We start from the raw sequence: 17,500 nt of genomic DNA, 5'->3' as shown, positions 1-17,500 counted from the left end.
AAATGAAAGCCAGTGGCTCTGCAAACACACACAGGTGCTCTCGCATGGCTCTCGCACAAAAACGGTGAGACAAAACCCTCTGGTGTCCCTTTGGCAGCGCTGCGACTCTAGCTCATGTGAAACAGGCTTCCTATAGATGGTCTGACTCTGACTGACTGTAGGCTGAACAGCGTGGGGGGGGGCGGTTCAGCCTCCTCTGTGATTGTTGCCCAAATCCATAGCCTCTAATTGCTGCTCCTGTGTTTCAAGTACTACAATTGCCTCCCACCAGAGATCCTGTTGCTCAGAAAAACCCTAGAGGAGCGTTGGTACTCCCATTTGCACCTTTCGTTAAATAGGACTTTTGAATTGGCCACATCTAATGGAAGATTTTGAGTACCTATTTAAAAAAATAAAATAAAAAGGACAAAGAGAGACGAGACAGAAGAGCATTCATCGCTTTTTCTTAAAATTGCCTCTCGAAACTATCTTGTTGCCTGGTCTCTTGGGTTTGCTCAGTTTTTTTGCGCCCCATGTTTGACGTTACCCTAAGCCAGTCCTTTTTTTTTTATTTTCTTCTATTTTTCCCTTTCCTTTTCATATCTGCTCTACCTGCTCTTTCTACACTCTTTATCTGAAATCACTGGTCCATTTTTAAAGAAACATTACTTCTTTTTTGTCAACTGGGGGGGAAAAATGAATGAATAAAAAAGACGAGGCGAACACAGAAAAGACACAAAAACGAAAAAGTCTCTCTGCTATCTTGAAAGAGAATGTTCTGTTTTGTAAAAAGGCATCGACGCGTCAGAACTGTCTTTCTTCTCTTTTTCTCCTTCAGCACCGAAGGCTTAAACTAGCCCATAATGGTCACCGTTGCAAAATATACCTTTCATACTATAACATCTGCAGGTGTTAGCTTGAAGGCAGAGGCATACACCGATATAGAAACTATGTATTTGCCTCCCAAAGTTATTAATTTCCCACCCCTACAGAGCTACAGTAATAGAACAATTTAATAACTCGCATTGTGCCCTAAAGAATGCGTCATACTTAGTTCCGGGCTCCCGCATGTGTTCAGCATACTAGAGCCGCTCAGCGTCTGGTTAAAGGGCACACTTTTAGCACTGGGGAAAGGTCAGAGCAGAAAGCATGAACAAAGTTGACATTCTATAATTATAGAGAGCTGGATGTGCTCACTACTCCACTCGGCGACCCCGGCGAGGGTTAAGGAGTCAACTCATGCAGGAATCAAAGCATTTCACTTTCACTCTTCATTATCAGCTTCTCTGGAGGGGGGGGCTCTTTTCTCCACTAGAGCAAAAACCCTCTTTTAGCCATTAGGCTCAGTTTAGGGTTTTGAAGCTTGAGCTGTTGCTTCTGCAGAGGCTTGACGGAGGGGAATAACCATCTTTTATCACCTGGAAGTGAGAACATTTGATCTGCGGTTGGTCAGTTTGTCCACGTGATCACATTGCAAGGAAAAAAAAACCACACACACAAAGTTCTTTCGGGTTATAGAAAGCATTTTATTAAACATTGTTTCAGTCAGGTACAGCTGTCCTTCTCGCTTTGCTTCTTCTCAGGTTTGCAGAAGTTGTTTTGTCTCTTTGGCAGAAGGTTTGGAGGTGCTGTTCAATTCCACTAATCTTTTTGGGAGGGACTATTCTGGGATGTACAAGGCTCTGTGTGGAAGGCAAAAATATGCTTGAGCTTGGGCAGAAGTGGTTCCACTTTTACTGACAAATTTAGATTCTAAGTCAAACTATTTATACTCTTTTTTTTTTTTTTTATTTATTTCCCTTTTGTTTAAACCTGATGGGCATATATTTGTGTGGCTCAATTCATGGAACGCCCAGATTTAGTAATCACTCATGTGGTCCAAGCAGCTTTAAAGCAAAGTATTTGGAGTAAAAATGTGACCCTGAGAGAGCAAACATAACCTGCAAAGTCACATGACTCTTGATCAAATGGGTGATGTGCAGCACTCACACTTTAACCGGAGCAGCTCTGAGATCAGCCAACATCTCGTGTATATTTTTTTTCTCGGTTTATTTTTTTCCATTTAAACGAACAAACAAAAAAATATCTCACTATTGCATTCACTTGTAACAATATTCAGTCGCACTCTTAACTGCTTCACTCGGCGCAAAGATCTCATTTAGCAAAGATTCTCTTCATATAAGAATCTGTGACACGGCTGATTCAAATGCACTGTAGTGATTATCTCACAAAGAACAAAGATTGTTTCGTTTTTTTGTCCTCTTCTTTTGTAAATGAATGTAAAATGAAACATTGCCCGTGCAGCCGAGGTAAACCTGTAAACTGGAGCTCACTGGTGGCTGTGAGGGTTTTTTATAAGGCTGTCATCTGTTCCTCTCTGGCTCTGGGTGACAGGGCGCTTCAATGGTTAACACACGGACAGCACAGTGACGGAGAGGTCACGGGGTCGGACCATGGAGGAGCTGGTTTGTCTCGTTCAAGACGTACTGAGGAAGATGTAAGATCTGCGGCCCGCCCAGAGCGCCGCAAACCATTTACTTTGATCCGCTTTATGGTTCAGACAAGCAGATCCTGGGTCTGATGGCGTCTACGAATCCATCTTGTTTTTACCTCGATGGTTTGATTAATTTAACGCGCCTCGACAAACAAGGTTATTTATTTGATTTAGCCGTCCTCTGTGGCCGGTTTCACTTTGGCAGAGTGAAGGAAAGCAAACTCTATTATCTGTAAATGCTGTTTGACCCAAATCTGTGTTCAGCAGCCTCACGCCGGGTTCCTACACCGGTCTGCAAAGTCTCAAAGCATCAAAAGCGATTAGGAATCGGTAGCAGGGGGGAAAAATAAAGTTGCAGTTTCAACAGTTATTTATGACTTTCACCCCTGGCCCTCCCACACAGGCGTTTTCATTTATTTTTGGCTGATTAGACGTCTTTTTCAGGTGTACGGGCGTCTACGGAGGATGCTTTATTGACATCTCACTCACTCTCCTTTTAGTTTTGTTACATCTGGTAGCGTTGGAAAATAAATAAGACATCTATGGTCGGGCTGGACAATAACACCTGAAAATCTGAATCACGATTAATCGTTGACTCTACCTTGATAAAGATAAACATAACGTCCTGTTTGATATCCCAGCCAACCTGGGACCACTTCCTTCCTCAAATCCTGACTTTTGCTAAATTGACGGCTAACTTAATCTCTAGGATGGAGTTTAGTTTTTTCCCCACGTTCCTGTTTGATTCTCAGATATAAGCCTTATTTTACTGTTGTTTCCAGCCCTGCTGCAGCTGTTTGACCACATTGAAGGCACATCACTACCATTATTATATTATTACCCCCACCTGTAGATCAGTGGAATAAAGATAAATCACTGTATCAACCGTCCAATCAATACGTTGATCATGAGATGCAATGCATGGGTCACTGAGTAAGTGAAGCTTTGTTAGCAGTCCTGTTTCGTCGGCGGATCAGTTTCAAACATTGCAGGGTGTAATGGCGGGAGCAGAGACGGCCATAGTGAGCTGCTGGTGGAAAAGCAGCATGCGACAGGCTGCTCACAGTTCAGTCCAGATCATCAGAAAATGACATAACTGAAAAGTCCTGTGTGGGTGTGACTGGTGTTTAAAATTCTATTACTTTTCATGTAAAAATGCACCTTTTTTTTCCTGGATCAGAAGCTGCAATAGAGTGGACTGTCCTGACTTTTTAATTGAAACCCCATAGAAGTGACAAATCCAAACTTTAAGAGCACAATACAAACCCTCGCCCTGTCCAGAGAGAGCTGGACTCACTAAGGTCAAATCCTTTGACCCGTCACAGCCCCGCCCCCTGTGGGTAAACATGAACTGTACTGATGTTGCATTACAGAACCCCTGGGTCCCAAAGTTCAGTTTTTTCCAGATGATTACCCATCGCCACCATCTGGAGCTGCCCCGGTGTGTGTGAAGCGGCCCAGAGCAGCTCTAAATATCTGAGAGGGCGTGTGGAAAGTTTGAAAAAGGGAAATGTGTAGGAACCCTGAACAGAGTCCGCCATCGAGCCACTGTACCCATAAAATCCCTGTAAAACTTTACGATTACAAGAGATGAGCAGCTCCCTGTATCTCCTCCCGCTTTCCAAGCCTCACACTTTATTGGGTAACATTTTAGCTTTACACTGGCCTTATTTCATCCTATTAATCTCTGTGTTAACTTGTAGAAATGTACAGCAAATACATATTTATAAAAGCGTGATTACTTACCGGAAATCTTCCTAATATTCGCAAAACAAGTAGTTTTTTTTCCTCAAACACTGGCAGCATTAATATGTATCTAAAATGCTTTCATACACAGGTTAAAGCATCGGAATAAGGTCATTGTAAAATCAGGCATTACCCTCTTCTTTCTTTGTATAGTGGCATTATATATACCGAGGAAGTAGTTTGTTAATATGTATAATTTAGCAGTTGCTGGTTTTTTTTTTGTACATAATGAGAAAGTATTGTGAATGACATTTGTTGAATGGTTTAAAAAAAAAAAAAAAAGAAAAAAAAAAATCATTTACGGCGAAAACCTCTCCAGGCTTTTTATAAATGTGACTGCAGTACATGGCATATTTTCTATGTAAGACAGCAGTGTAAAGACAAACAAAGCGTTACTAGAAGCTGATGAAACTACATGTAAAACTTGAGGATAATAGTATACTGAACTTGTAATTACTGATGTACATAAAAGAATGACAGAACATTTTTGTCTATTATTAAATGTGAAAACCCACCCATCGCTGTTTGTCTTGATAACTACGTCTCACACGATTTCAAACATCTCCTCTAGTGCTCCTTTGAATCTGCTGCCTGGATTGCCAGAGGGGTGCTGGTGCCTCATAACATGCACAGTTTCTGGTAAGATGTCTTTCAAGTAAGTGCACTGGTATTTGAACGGTTTCCTTTGATGGTGAAACTGAAAAAGACAAGCCCTGCTGGCAGCACCTAGAGGCTGCAATGTTAACATCGCAATGCGTAACATCGGATTGAGTTCAGGGAGTCTTTAAAAATGAAACGCATAAATCCACTGAGGTGCATAAATGGTCCTCGAAAAATTTAAAAACATGGCAATCTGCTCCGTTGAAAAGTTTTAATTTGCCTTCAGTTTGGCGTCAAAGGAAACTTTCAATGGTATCCACGGCGGTAAGGGGTTCATGCTTTAGGGAACATTAATGCTTACAGACCTTCACGGCAATCTGGTTATAGCATTTTGAGATCGAAGAACTGTCAGTGATGTAGTGAAAGGTCGAGGGTCAAAAACGAATTCAGCCAGGTATATCATGCAGTCAGTCGAGTGTGCGTCCGTGTGTGAGTGTGCATCTCTGTGTCTGTCCACACCTAATCTTGCATTCTGTAGAAAACTGAAAAATACCTTTGGTGCCCAGTTATGGCTTCATGCTCAAGGACTTCTTGTGCAGTGTGACTGAAAAAAAACTGCTTTTATTGTCTGTTTTATACTGCTGTGACTTTTCACCTAGCGCCATCATCAAATTCAAACTTGAATGTACTCAAAATTCTGGTTTACCACCCAGTTGCTGCAAAACTAATGACATTCCCATCTTTTAATTAGTAATGTTAGCATTCTTAACGAAGACGGTTAGCATGAAAAATATTATACACGATTAACAGCAACATGTTAACGTTGTTATTGTGAACATGTTAGCATGCTAATGTTAAGATTTATCTTACAAAGTTAGCAATTTGATCCAAGAGCAGTAGACAACAAATTTATGAAGTGTCCAAAGTAAAATGGTTCATCTTCTTGGGAACATGAGGATAGGTAATAAAGCCACTAAAACACTATGATTTAAAATTTTGGGATCTTGAATATCAAAATCAAATTCATTTTTCACATAACAAACCATCTCCATCCTCCATTTTTGTTGTATTTCCTACATAGCAAATTGGGACTACAATCAAAATGTCATTGTGCAACCCTGTCGTACAATGACAAATAAAAACTTTGTACCCTTGTACTGTAAAAGTCCTCCATTCAAGATTTTACTAAAGTAAAAGAACAAGTATTAACATCCACTTAAAGTACAAAAAGTAAAATCACTCATAATGCAGAATGTTTCTTTTCAGAATCACATATATTATATTATTAAATATAATTATTGATGCATTTGTGTGATCATAAATTTAATGTTGCAGGAGGTAAAGGTGGAACTAATATGAATTACTCTGTATACTGCTGAGTGGCTTAACCTTTTTTTTTAACATATTAATTTACTTATATTTTGTATCAGAAAATCTAAATTTGCAAAGTAACTGGTGACTAAAGCTTTAAAATAAATGTAGTGTAGTAAAGAAAGTGCAATATTTCCCTGTAGATGTAGTGGAGTAGAAGAAGAAAGTAGCATAAAATGGAAATACTCCATTCAAGTATCTCAACATTGTACTTACATTCCACCACTGCAAGGTCAAGAGGTCATGAGAACCAAAAGGATTCATCCTTTTGTGAGGTGGGAGTTTTGACCTGACTGGAGGAAAGGTCATGAGGTCACAAAAAATCTTCAGAACTCATCCTCTGGGCATCATAAATATATAAAAAAACCGAGTTTCAGAGTCAATCCGCTCAGTCGGTGTCATGATGTCTCACTCCGGATCAAAAGCCAAAGGCAAAAAACTTTCCCCCACGTTGGGCTGTCATGCCGTGACTTACCTCGCCCGTCTGCAGCTCCCACCGCGCACAAACAAATGTAGACAATTATTATTTGTAAATACTCTTTTTCCCGAGGCCTGTTTTCAAATAATCGCTGCTATTTTAATGCTGCCGTTGATGTTTCCGAGCCCTCCAGCTAAGCGGCGGCGGCGGGAGATGCTGAGTGTCGGTGAGCTGTTGTGTTCTCACCAGCAATTATTCATCACCAGTCATCCCGCATCTCTCTTTCATTCTTTCTCTCCCTTTAATCTCCCCCTTCCTTTCTCCTTCTCTCTCACTCCCTGTCTCTTTTTGTTTCTCTCTCTTTCTCCCTTCACTCCTGATGTTCTTCTTCTCCCTCTTAGCTCTCATTTCCTCCTCTCTCTCTCTCTCTCTCTCCCTCCCTCCCTCCCTCCTCCTATCTTACTCTTTCATTTTCTTCGCACTTTGTCTGACACCTTTTTCTCCTCCTTCCTTCCTTCCCTCCTTCCTTCCTTCACTCTTTCCTCCTCCGTTCTCGGCTCCTACTTTCTCCTCTCCCCGTCTCCCACTCACCCCTTCTTTCTGTTTTTATATTTTTCCATCACCTCCATCTCTGCCTCACCTCTTCTTCATCTTTCCTCAGTGTCTTTTCCCTTCCTTCCTTCCCTCCCTCCTTCTCCCTTGCTCCCTGTCTCTTTTTGTTTCTCTCTCCTCCTCCCTTCACTCCTGATCTTCTTCTTCTCCCTCTTAGCTCTCATTTCCTCACCTCTCTCTCTCCCTTCCTCCTGTCTTACTCTTTCATTTTTTTCGCACTTTTTCTGACACCTTTTTCTCTTCCTTCCTTCCTTCACTCTTTCCTCCTCTGTTCTCAGCGCCTACTTTCTCCTCTCTCCATCTCCCACTCACCCCATCCTTTTGTTGTTATATATCTCCATCACCTCCATCTCTCTCTCATCCCTCTCTTTCTTTTCTCTTTCTTCTTCATCTTTCCTCAATGTCTTTTCCTTACCCTCTCTGTTTCCTTTTCAACTTCCCCTCTCCCCTCCTCCCCCTTACAACTTCCTCTTCCTTCTCCTCTATTTTTTTTATCCAAACCTTCCTTCCTCACCTACAGCTTTTGGTCCTTCCTTCCTTCTTTTCTTCCTTCTTTCCCTCTCTAGCTCTTTCACTGTGTACTTTTCATTATTCTAACGTGTCTCCTTGATTCCTTTCCTCATCTCCTCTCTTCACGCCTTAGTCCCGCCCACGGTAGATGTGAACGGAGGAGGCGAGAAAGAGATGTGAGGAGAGAGGAGTCGAGGCAACAGACATTTAATGAAATGAGACGTCCTCGCTTCGGAGCCGTTATTTTAAAGCGACACCAATTAAATATGATGTGTGGCACATCTGCATCGTCTGTCCATTGTTTATGATCTCTGTCAGATGAGCACGACAGTGTTCACAACAACAATATATTTACTATTAATACAAGTCTTAATGTGACAAGAATGTACAAATGTCATGCATATATTTAACAAACACACAACCATTACAGCCTTTATATATATTTTATTGTGTGAAGCGCTTCAAATGTTTGTGTGAAGAGTACAATACTGTCTGAATGAAGAGTGATATATATATATATATATATACACACACACACAAGAGAATGTTCTTATTGATATAATAGTTTGCCACAATTATAGCAGTTGAATTGGGTAAAGCCAACATGCAATAATAAAAAAACAAAGAAATGAGAAGGTGAAATGTCGTTAAGGAGGCGCTACACAAATTGGTAAAGAGCAGAAAGTTTGATCGGGCATTTGATAATCTTAAATATCTACAATTCATTACTACAAAAGGCAACATTTCTAGAGTCCTGCCTCTTTTACTTCGCTTTTGCAATTGTGAAAAACAAATTCTTCCTCGCTCTCAGCTCCTCCAGAAGCATCCTTGTCTCCTCGGGTTGCATTCAAGGGATTTGAAGATCCTCCATGATTGCGTAGGGGGGGAGGATTTCCAGGTCTAGCAAGAAGAGAGGACTCAAGGAGGCATAAGCATCTCTTTTCATTGTCCTCTGCTCCTCAAATTTGTATATTTCTCTTCTTTCCCTTCCACAGTCTTCATCCATCCCTCCTTCTCTTCTCTCTCCAGCTCCCTATTTGTCTTATTCTCTCACCAACTGTCTCTTTTCATTACTTATTCCTCTCTCTTCTCTCTCTTTTCTTTTCACCTCTATCGCTTCTCCCTCTTCTTCCCTTCTCTTCCATGCCTCCCACATTCCCAGCTGCACTTCTCTTCTTTCCCCATTCTCCTTCATTTTCTCTCCTTCATGTCTTCACCCGCCACCTTTCCAAACACCTTCTTCTCCTCTCTCTTTTTCTCCCCTATCTTGTCCGACCCTGTTTTTTCTCCCCCTCCCCTCCCCCGGAGCTCCTATACGGTGTAAACAGATGATTAGGTGCTGCCCTTTGATTCCAGGTCTTTGACTAAATCCATCCTGATCATTTTGACAGCCTGCACGCTGCTGTTCTGCAGCGCTCGGCTGATAATGAGGCTCTTATTCTGTCTTTTTTCCTACTCCTTCACATAATGGTGATGCTGTTTATGAAACAACCCCCCACCCCCTCAAGTCTAATTCTGAGTAGGCTGAGATTGTTTGCAGACTTTACATCCTTCTCCCCATTTTCAGGTCATCTAGTCTTTATTGCTTTCACCAAACACTCTGATATAATTATCTCTCCTCAGCTTTGAATCAGTCGGGGTTTTTTTTCCAGCAGAGCTGTCAGGGGCAATAACGTCTGTAAGAAAATTTCCCCCGTCGTATTTTAAATATGCTGAACAAAGGTTACACGGTGAAATGTAATCCTCAGAAACGCTGCATTGTGTTTTCTTGTTGCAGACGTTTGTTTTTCTCTCTCTGGCGCTCACGTCTCGCTGACAGCATTAGACACATTATCACAATTAGTCAACATTTCTCAGAGGAGTTGTTCCGATCTTTCCGCCCCCGCTTCATCCTATATACTGAGCTGTCAGATTCTGACTTATGATGATGATTTCCGCCTCAGTACTTGTTCTGTTGAAGGGTTTCACTCATAATTAATCTGCAGTAAATCCACAATGCGAGAGAAAACCTGTTCCCCGATGTGAAGGAAAATAAAAGCAGGTGTTTTACAGACATAAAGCCAGATGTTTATTACTGCACAACATGAATACAATACACAAGACAGCGTTATTTTTCTTTGAGTAATTACTTTTTGAGGAGCTAAAATGTCTCGCTTTAAAAAACTCACTCTTTTTGAGCGTTAAAGTAATCCCTCCACAAGGCCCATTTAGTAGATTTTCTGGAACTTTCGATCACATGGCATGATATTCCACAGCTGAGGAAGTTTCTCCAATTATCATGGAATGGGGATTTCTTGTCCATGTTAGCTTTCAATTCAATTCAATTCAGTTTATTTTGTATAGCCCAGAATCACAAATTACAAATTTGCCTCAGAGGGCTTTACAATCTGTACACATGCGACATCCTCTGTCCTTCCCTCACATCGGCACAGGAAAAACTCCCCTAAAAACCCCTTTAACAGGGAGAAAAAAGGAAGAAACCTCTGGGAGAACGACAGAGGAGGGATCCTTCTCCCAGGATGGACAGAATGCAATAGATGTCATGTGTACAGAATGAGCAGCATAACAGAGATAGCTGAATAATTTAGAAGTTAAGTCTCGACTTTGGAAATAACAGTTCCTTTTATTTACTTATTATTCCACGATACTGGGCAAGCTTTAAAAAAACAAAAAAAACAAAAAAAGCTTTATTAACTAAATATATCTTGGTGGTCGTGAAATTAAACGAATGTTTCCAAGGTCCAGAGTGAACTTTAAGTCTTAGTTTTGGTGCAAAAAACTCACTCTTATTTAACTTGAAAAAGCATAACAATGCTCTCAATGTGTGTAATATTCCATTATAAGTGTTTAATATGAAATATATGAGTATTGGTGGGAATTAAAGACAGAAGACCACAGAGAGTCTGGGGGAAAGCTGGTTGCTTTCTGTAGCTCTGTATAAGCCCCGCCCACTTTGACGGAGGTCCAATCAAAAGCGTAGGATCTGTGACGTCACTCCGTTCCAACATGGCGTCTCAGGGGAAAAATGAGCACATGGGGAAAAGTTTGTTTCCTGTCTGTGCAACTTCTCAGGTCTGGTTCTCTTTACTGGTTATTGTTTCAGTTTCTACGGTGAATATTTGTCATATTGTATGTTTGTGTGTTGTGGAGCAGTGTAGTTTGTGAATGAATGTTTGTGTGTAATGTCTCACTTTAGTATTGTAATGTTTTAAATGCAAATGCAAGTGCTGGGGTGACAGTTCACATTTTTACATTTAATTTTTATTTGGAAGCATTGCACTGGCATTAGTTATTATTAAAAACACTTAATAATCAAACCACAGCCACTGAGCAAAAATAAGGTTTCTTTAAATGCTTAAATGCACATTTAGCTCAACTTCTTAAGAGTTTTAAACATTTACTATTCCTGAGATCATGATCCTTTTATAAAGTGATGTATTATGTAACACCAATGAAAATAGTTATTCATTTTTTGTTGTTATTGGCCTTTAATTAAAACTCTTAACCCAATCATCTGCTTTATTGTTGTGGAAGTAAAGTCCCCCCCAGACTGCAGCTTGTAAAAATGTTAGTTTATTTTTTCCAGATCGCTGCTTTGAGAAATGATCCCATTGTGGTGCCGGAATAATGAACTAAGTGAGCTTCAGGGTGTCTGACTCTGAAGAACACAGTGAAACCAGTCTTAAAGGCCCAGTTCAGCAAATGATGCCAAATCCATCACCATGTTGGTTATCTGAAGATCGAGATACTGGATGCCAACTCTGATACAATGCAATACGATACTAATTATTTCAAACAAACCTTTCATACGGTATGAACCTCTGAGCACTCATATATATATCAGCGTTTTCCACGTTTTTTGAAAGGAATCGCCTGACTTGTGCAGACATGCAGCAATTCTGGAGAGTTAATGTCAATTTTGCCGTATGAAGTAACACATAAGATGTTCTATCAAAACGCCACGCTTGTACCCAGGGAAGTGATTGGTCGCGTTCATTCTGTGTTCCCAGTGTCCTCATTGTGACAGATTTGTAAGAGCTATCTTAGCAGTTTAAATGACATTAGAGCGAAGGGTATAGATGTTATAATATCCGTTCAGCCTCTGTGGAGATATCAGTGTCCAGAAAATTACCCTGCGTGCAAATTTGCGGGTGAAGGTTTTAAGATTTCAAGATATTGACCCAGGGAAACGTACATTGAAAATGTTAATGGGGGATAAACATAGATGAGAACAAAACATCTTTGAAAGGTCTCATTAGGAGGATATTGATGATCAATACATATGATGATTTTCAGCTTTGCTGTGTTTCTAACACTCAAGCGACGTTTCCAACTTCTTCCTCCTTTGTGACATTTTTGTGATGTTGGAAGTTTAAAGGAGAGAAAAAGGCAGAAAGTCAAGCAAGTGTTTCTAGAGGTGAAAAAACATCTTAGAGTAAAAGAGCTCATAGTGGCAGCTGCCTGAAGTGTCCTGTGTTGTTATCATGTGACGTGATGAGTATTGATGTATTTTTGGAGTATTTACTTATATTTTATTTGTCACCATCTTTTTCAGGTACGGGTGAACATTCAGTGAGCGTTCTCTGAGCTTCACAGACGATGTCGCTGCTTGTTCCTCCACGCTAGCTTCACTCCAGATGTCTTTTAAATAAGAAGAACAAGGATGAAGGCAAAAAAAACGACATACTGTACGATAACAAGGCAAGTTAACACAGCACACACAAAAAAACAAAACATATGTAGTTGGAATGTAACATATTGTGTGGTGTCTTGAAACCATCTGCTTACATCAGTGATGATCTTGTTTGTTTGTAGAATGATGTTTTTACCTTGAAGACAACGTGATAAAAGGTGGATGAGGCCCTAACGGGGCACTGCAGAAATACAATTCTGTTTACTGCTGATCAGATGTGACTTTAGGTTCAGTGAGCATATTTCATGTCATGGAAATTGTTCGCTTCTCTCTTTGTAATCTAGTTATTTAGTTTGTCATATCTGTGGTATCTTGATACGCAGTTTATGTTTGAAATATACAACCACGATTACTCAACGTTGAAGTTGCACCTTCTCGATGTTTGTACTCTTAAGTACATATCCTGATACTCCAGCTGTCAATCATGATGTTACGCCCCCTTTTTAAAGCATCAAGTTACTATTAAAAAGCGAACTTATCAGAAAAATAAACATTTGAATATACGTCAGGGTGATAAGAACTACTTACAATAAAAGAAACCATCTTTGGAAAAAAATGATATGACATGTATTTAGATTTTTTTAGTTAGCCCATATCCCATTCGCCAACAACAGGCAATCCAGATGTTTTGGCTTCACTTTTGGGAAGCTGTCATGTCATCAATCTTTATGCACAGTCTATGTACTGTACATGCTACATAAAAATATTGTTTCCCTGTTGACTATAACTGCAAATATATTTATGTTTTACCCCTTGTTCTTACACACTTTAGAGTAGAGAAACACAAATAACTTAAGTTGTTGAGAAGTAGTTAAGTTTGACATGTCTTCTCTAAAATATGTATGTAGTTCATTTGGTGCTCCCTCTGCACTTTGGAAACTTGATGTTTAATTGATGAAAAATGTCACAGGCAAGTTAAGAAACCCCGTTATAGATATTTAAAAGTTTCAGATCTCTCAGCTTCACTCAGTTTCCTGTTGGTGGTCAGATTTTTAGCCTTTCATCATCATCATCAGCAGCAGCAGCCATGGACTCTACAGCTACAGTATGTGGGACAGCAGGAGGTCTGTCCCACTTAGTTGTTGACCCAAAACATGGAGACCAGCATCAATTACAGCCGCCATATGCAAAGCACAGGTGGCAAACAGGCAGCTGGAGTCTCACTTTGTGAAAGGATGACTGCCTGAGCCTCTCTGTTTAGCCACAATAAGCATTGTGGGCGAGATGATGACGCAGTGATTTCTAACTTATTACTTGCAGGTACTTTGTCATATTTTTGCCAAGAAAACTGACGACAATACAAAGTATTTTGTGGCTCACATATCAAACCTTAATGCCCCCATTTTCCAGCTACAATGTGTCTATAGCCTCGAGGTATACACTAGGTTAGAAGAAACACAAATTTAGTCTGGGTTTGTTTACACCAGGGGTCTCATTTATTAAAGTTTCTGATGCACAAGTTTGTTCTCAAAGTTGTGCTTCGTTAAGTTGTCAGAATCGTCCTCTCAGCGATTCTCTCTCTGACATATCAAAAGCAAAACTTTGGATAAATTCCCTTTTTTATTATTACCCAAGGTGTGAATGGTATAGACATCATATGGTATACACTGTGTAGTATATACACTATAATATAACATCTTTACAAATCATGGTGTGTGTGAAATCAATGAAATAAAATCATTTTTCTAACTTAAAGCCAGGGGTAATGCTAGAGGGAGGAAAAGGGCAAGTACTTCCTCTGAAGTACAGAGAGGTGAAGCTGGATGAAGCTGGATGGGGGTCAAGAGTCATGTCTTGTCAGGGGACCAGAATTTTTTCATACGGATGAAAAAGTCTTTCCCTCCTGCACAGGAGAGCTGGTCTGAATTGACCTTCATTTATCGTGTCATTTGCAGGAACTGACACATGTCACGTCTGGGATTCTGTCGGTGCAGATGAACAGGGAGCAGGTTGGCCAGTCACCTCACGGCGCCGGAGGACAGGACGCAACGCCGGCTGACTGATAAATCAGAGCGTCGGTGTCACATCATCATAAGAGATGGAAGCTTTGTGAAAACCAGAGGTATCATTTACACACTCTAATCGCCAGGAAACCACAGAAATGCAGTTTTGGTGCTTTTTGTTTTTATTTTTATTTAAAGTATCTGTTCACCCAAAGCACAAACATATTTTTTGCTCACATCTTTTGGTCATTCATCAGACATGCAGATTATTTAGTTTTATGTGCCCAGGCTTAGAGATACCTGCCTTTCTTAAATGTATTCTGTCACTCGTCCTGAGGGACTATTTCTTCTGCAAAAAAAATTAGAAAGAATAATTGAAAGGAGTCTTTAAAGTTTCCTTACTTGAGACCACATTTAACAATTTGTTTTCAAATACACAATAAAATGTATAGAATGTGTTAAATATTATTTAATTATCAATAGGTCAACTGAGTCTGTTAAGCTATAAGATGTGCAGTTCCCCTCAGCGTCTTTTCCAGCTGTCTTTTCTCTGATAAAACTACCTGCCCAACACCAAATAGCTAGAACAGAGCACTAGAAATTAAATGCTTATATGCAACTATTTACTGACTTATCGGCCAATCTGTCCGTGGTGTTTTTCTGAATGGCCAAAACAGTTACTAGCGATTCAAATAAGTTATAGAATTGGTTGACAATACATTTAATTAATTGTATGTTTGAGGTCCTATCAAGTAAAACTTCAGGAATACGGTGTGGAGTTTAGATGCTCTTAAAGTTAGGCTTCAGTGGAAACTGCTGTATGTCTTAAAGAGACGACTCAGAGCTTTGGTATCAACAGTAACATCACTAGAACAACTTTCTTAAGAACAAATGTAATGATCTTTATTGTATTTCAATGAGAGCAGCAATGTCAGAGGAGAATATCTCAAAACCTGGGCCAATAAAACCAAACATATGTGCATGTCTCCGTACCACTGAAGGTGAGTGGGAAAATGTTTGTGATTTGAGTGAACTGCCCCTCTAAGCCAGCAAGTTTTTCAGAACCTTACAACCCTGTTAAAAACCATTTGGGGTCTCATTAGTAAACTACACGGACATCAGTGAGGAAGAAGTAACATTTTTTTTTTTTCTTCCCCCTTCCTGTAGAACTTGGCAGGCAGAATCCAACAAGTATTGTTCTGTTATGACAATATCATGAGCTTATATTGTGTCATTTTCATCAGGTCTGCTTGTAGCTCGGGGCAACAGGTTTTCTGTCTGTGTTAAAATCAGCATATGTCGTGAACGATGCAGTGGAACAAATAGATGTTTCTTCAGATAACTGAATTCAATGGCAGTATTGAAGATGACACATTCCTTGTTTAAGAGCGTTTTTGTGCCTAAACGACCTCCATCTCAACACTTTTCCATAGACATGTCTGCTACCCAAGTACATATTGTAAATCCTCTGGCGTCCCACGTTGAGTAGAGTCCCAGCGAGTCAACACGGGTCACCACTTTCATCTCGCATGTATTTTTCCAGCGACAGATGCATTCGTTCATGCATCAAAACCCACACCGTCTGTTTTCCCACCAGTCCTCTGGCAAACACGTCGATAGATATGTTTACTCTGCGGCAAAGTCCACATAAAGTTAAAAAATATAAACTTGTTTCCATCTCTTGTCGCATCACCAAAAAAACCCACAATTTCTTTTTTTTTTACATTTCTGAAGAGGAACAAACTCAAGTCTGTCAGGCCCTCACACAAAGCTTAATGCATGAATGCTCAAAATGATTTATAGCTTTAAATGAATATGAATTACAATTTTTGAAGGCTAATACGTAATGTAGGTCCTTCTTTGAGAAAATAAAACACTTTTACAGACTTTGGGAGATCTTATTTGCAAGTTAAATGTCAATTAACAACTTAATTCTTTATACATATATATATTCTTTATTTGGAAATTAACTTTTCATCCTGCAACTTATAACAACAGTCAAATTTCATTGTGATTTGTGAGATATATAATATTCTGTGCTTTCTGGGTAACAAAATCATCTCTAATAATAATGTGACGAGAGCAAAGCTGAGTGCTGCATGTGGACAAACATCCACCATAAATCTCATGTAACACTTTATCACAGTTCATCTGAGAAGAAAGTCTTAACATTGAATAGTTTTCTTTTACACCAAGGAATGTTCAGGGACAAAAAAAAAAAAAAAGAAATTTGTTTCATTTTTTTTCCTTTATATGTTTTTTAGAGTTTTCCGGCACTGCATTATCAGTGTCTCTTCACTGTACACCTTCTGTAGCTTGGACGTTATTTTCAAATGAGCAAAGTCTTCATGTGTGTGTAATGGGTAACAGTTTGTATTTGGGGAGGCATGAAGCAGGAAATGAGGTGTGTGTGTGTACATCCTGGGTGGGCGGCACCCTCTCTGTGGTCTACACCAGTCATGATTCACAAAAAGAGTGATTTTTTTTTTGTGTGTGTGTGACGGAGATGGAGAGGGGAGCGAGGGCAGGACATTGTCATTTGACACATAGAAATGTCTCTCTCTCCATCCCCACACCCCACCAGGTCTGGAGTTTGGTCCATGGAGGCCCGGTGAGCGAGGCCTCTTATTGGTCGGAGAGCAGCAGCAGGAGCAGCCAACCGAGGCCCAGCATCAGGGACAGGTGGACGGGCTCGGCTCCACGGTCGGACAGGCCCGGAGAGGGCAGAGTGGAGTCTTCCTCGTCGCCCCACAATCTATCGTTCTCGTTTACCTTAAAGAAAAAAACCGAACGTGATGAGTCATCCGTTCATTTTGGTAAAACAAACTCTATTATCTGTTTCCAGGTTCCACACGAGGAAACATCTTCAGCTATGTGAGTATGACATCCACAGTTGAAAATAAGACTAGTGAAAGCGATCGTATCAGCCGAATACAACACACAGAACTACGAACATATTCAAAGTAAAATCTTCCATCAGTGTGGCGCCATCTTTCTTACTCCTTACCTTATAGAGGTTCCAATCAATTACATTATGATGCATTCAGGCTCTGTTCAGTTCAGACTTTTTCAACATACTATATATTTCACTTGTGTGATTTAGTTTTTTATTAATATTTAATAAGTATTGTACT

General features: G+C 40.1%; 1 protein-coding gene across 1 annotated transcript in view; it reads right to left on the bottom strand.

The window, feature by feature from the left end:
- Positions 1–16,349: 16,349 nt before the first annotated feature.
- gfra4a (GDNF family receptor alpha 4a) overlaps positions 16,350–17,500 on the bottom strand; it is a 269,930-nt gene continuing 268,779 nt past the window's right edge. Inside the window, exon 9 of the mRNA XM_054614270.1 lies at positions 16,350–17,138. Within this exon, the coding sequence (XP_054470245.1) occupies positions 16,992–17,138 (147 nt within the window). The 3' untranslated portion in view covers positions 16,350–16,991. The remainder of the gene's footprint in view (positions 17,139–17,500) is intronic.

Source organism: Anoplopoma fimbria, chromosome 15 (genome assembly GCF_027596085.1).
Source record: "Anoplopoma fimbria isolate UVic2021 breed Golden Eagle Sablefish chromosome 15, Afim_UVic_2022, whole genome shotgun sequence".
NCBI classification, from domain to species: domain Eukaryota; kingdom Metazoa; phylum Chordata; class Actinopteri; order Perciformes; family Anoplopomatidae; genus Anoplopoma; species Anoplopoma fimbria.
Note: the sequence above shows the minus strand (reverse complement) of the source record. Positions and strands in the feature narration are given on the sequence as shown.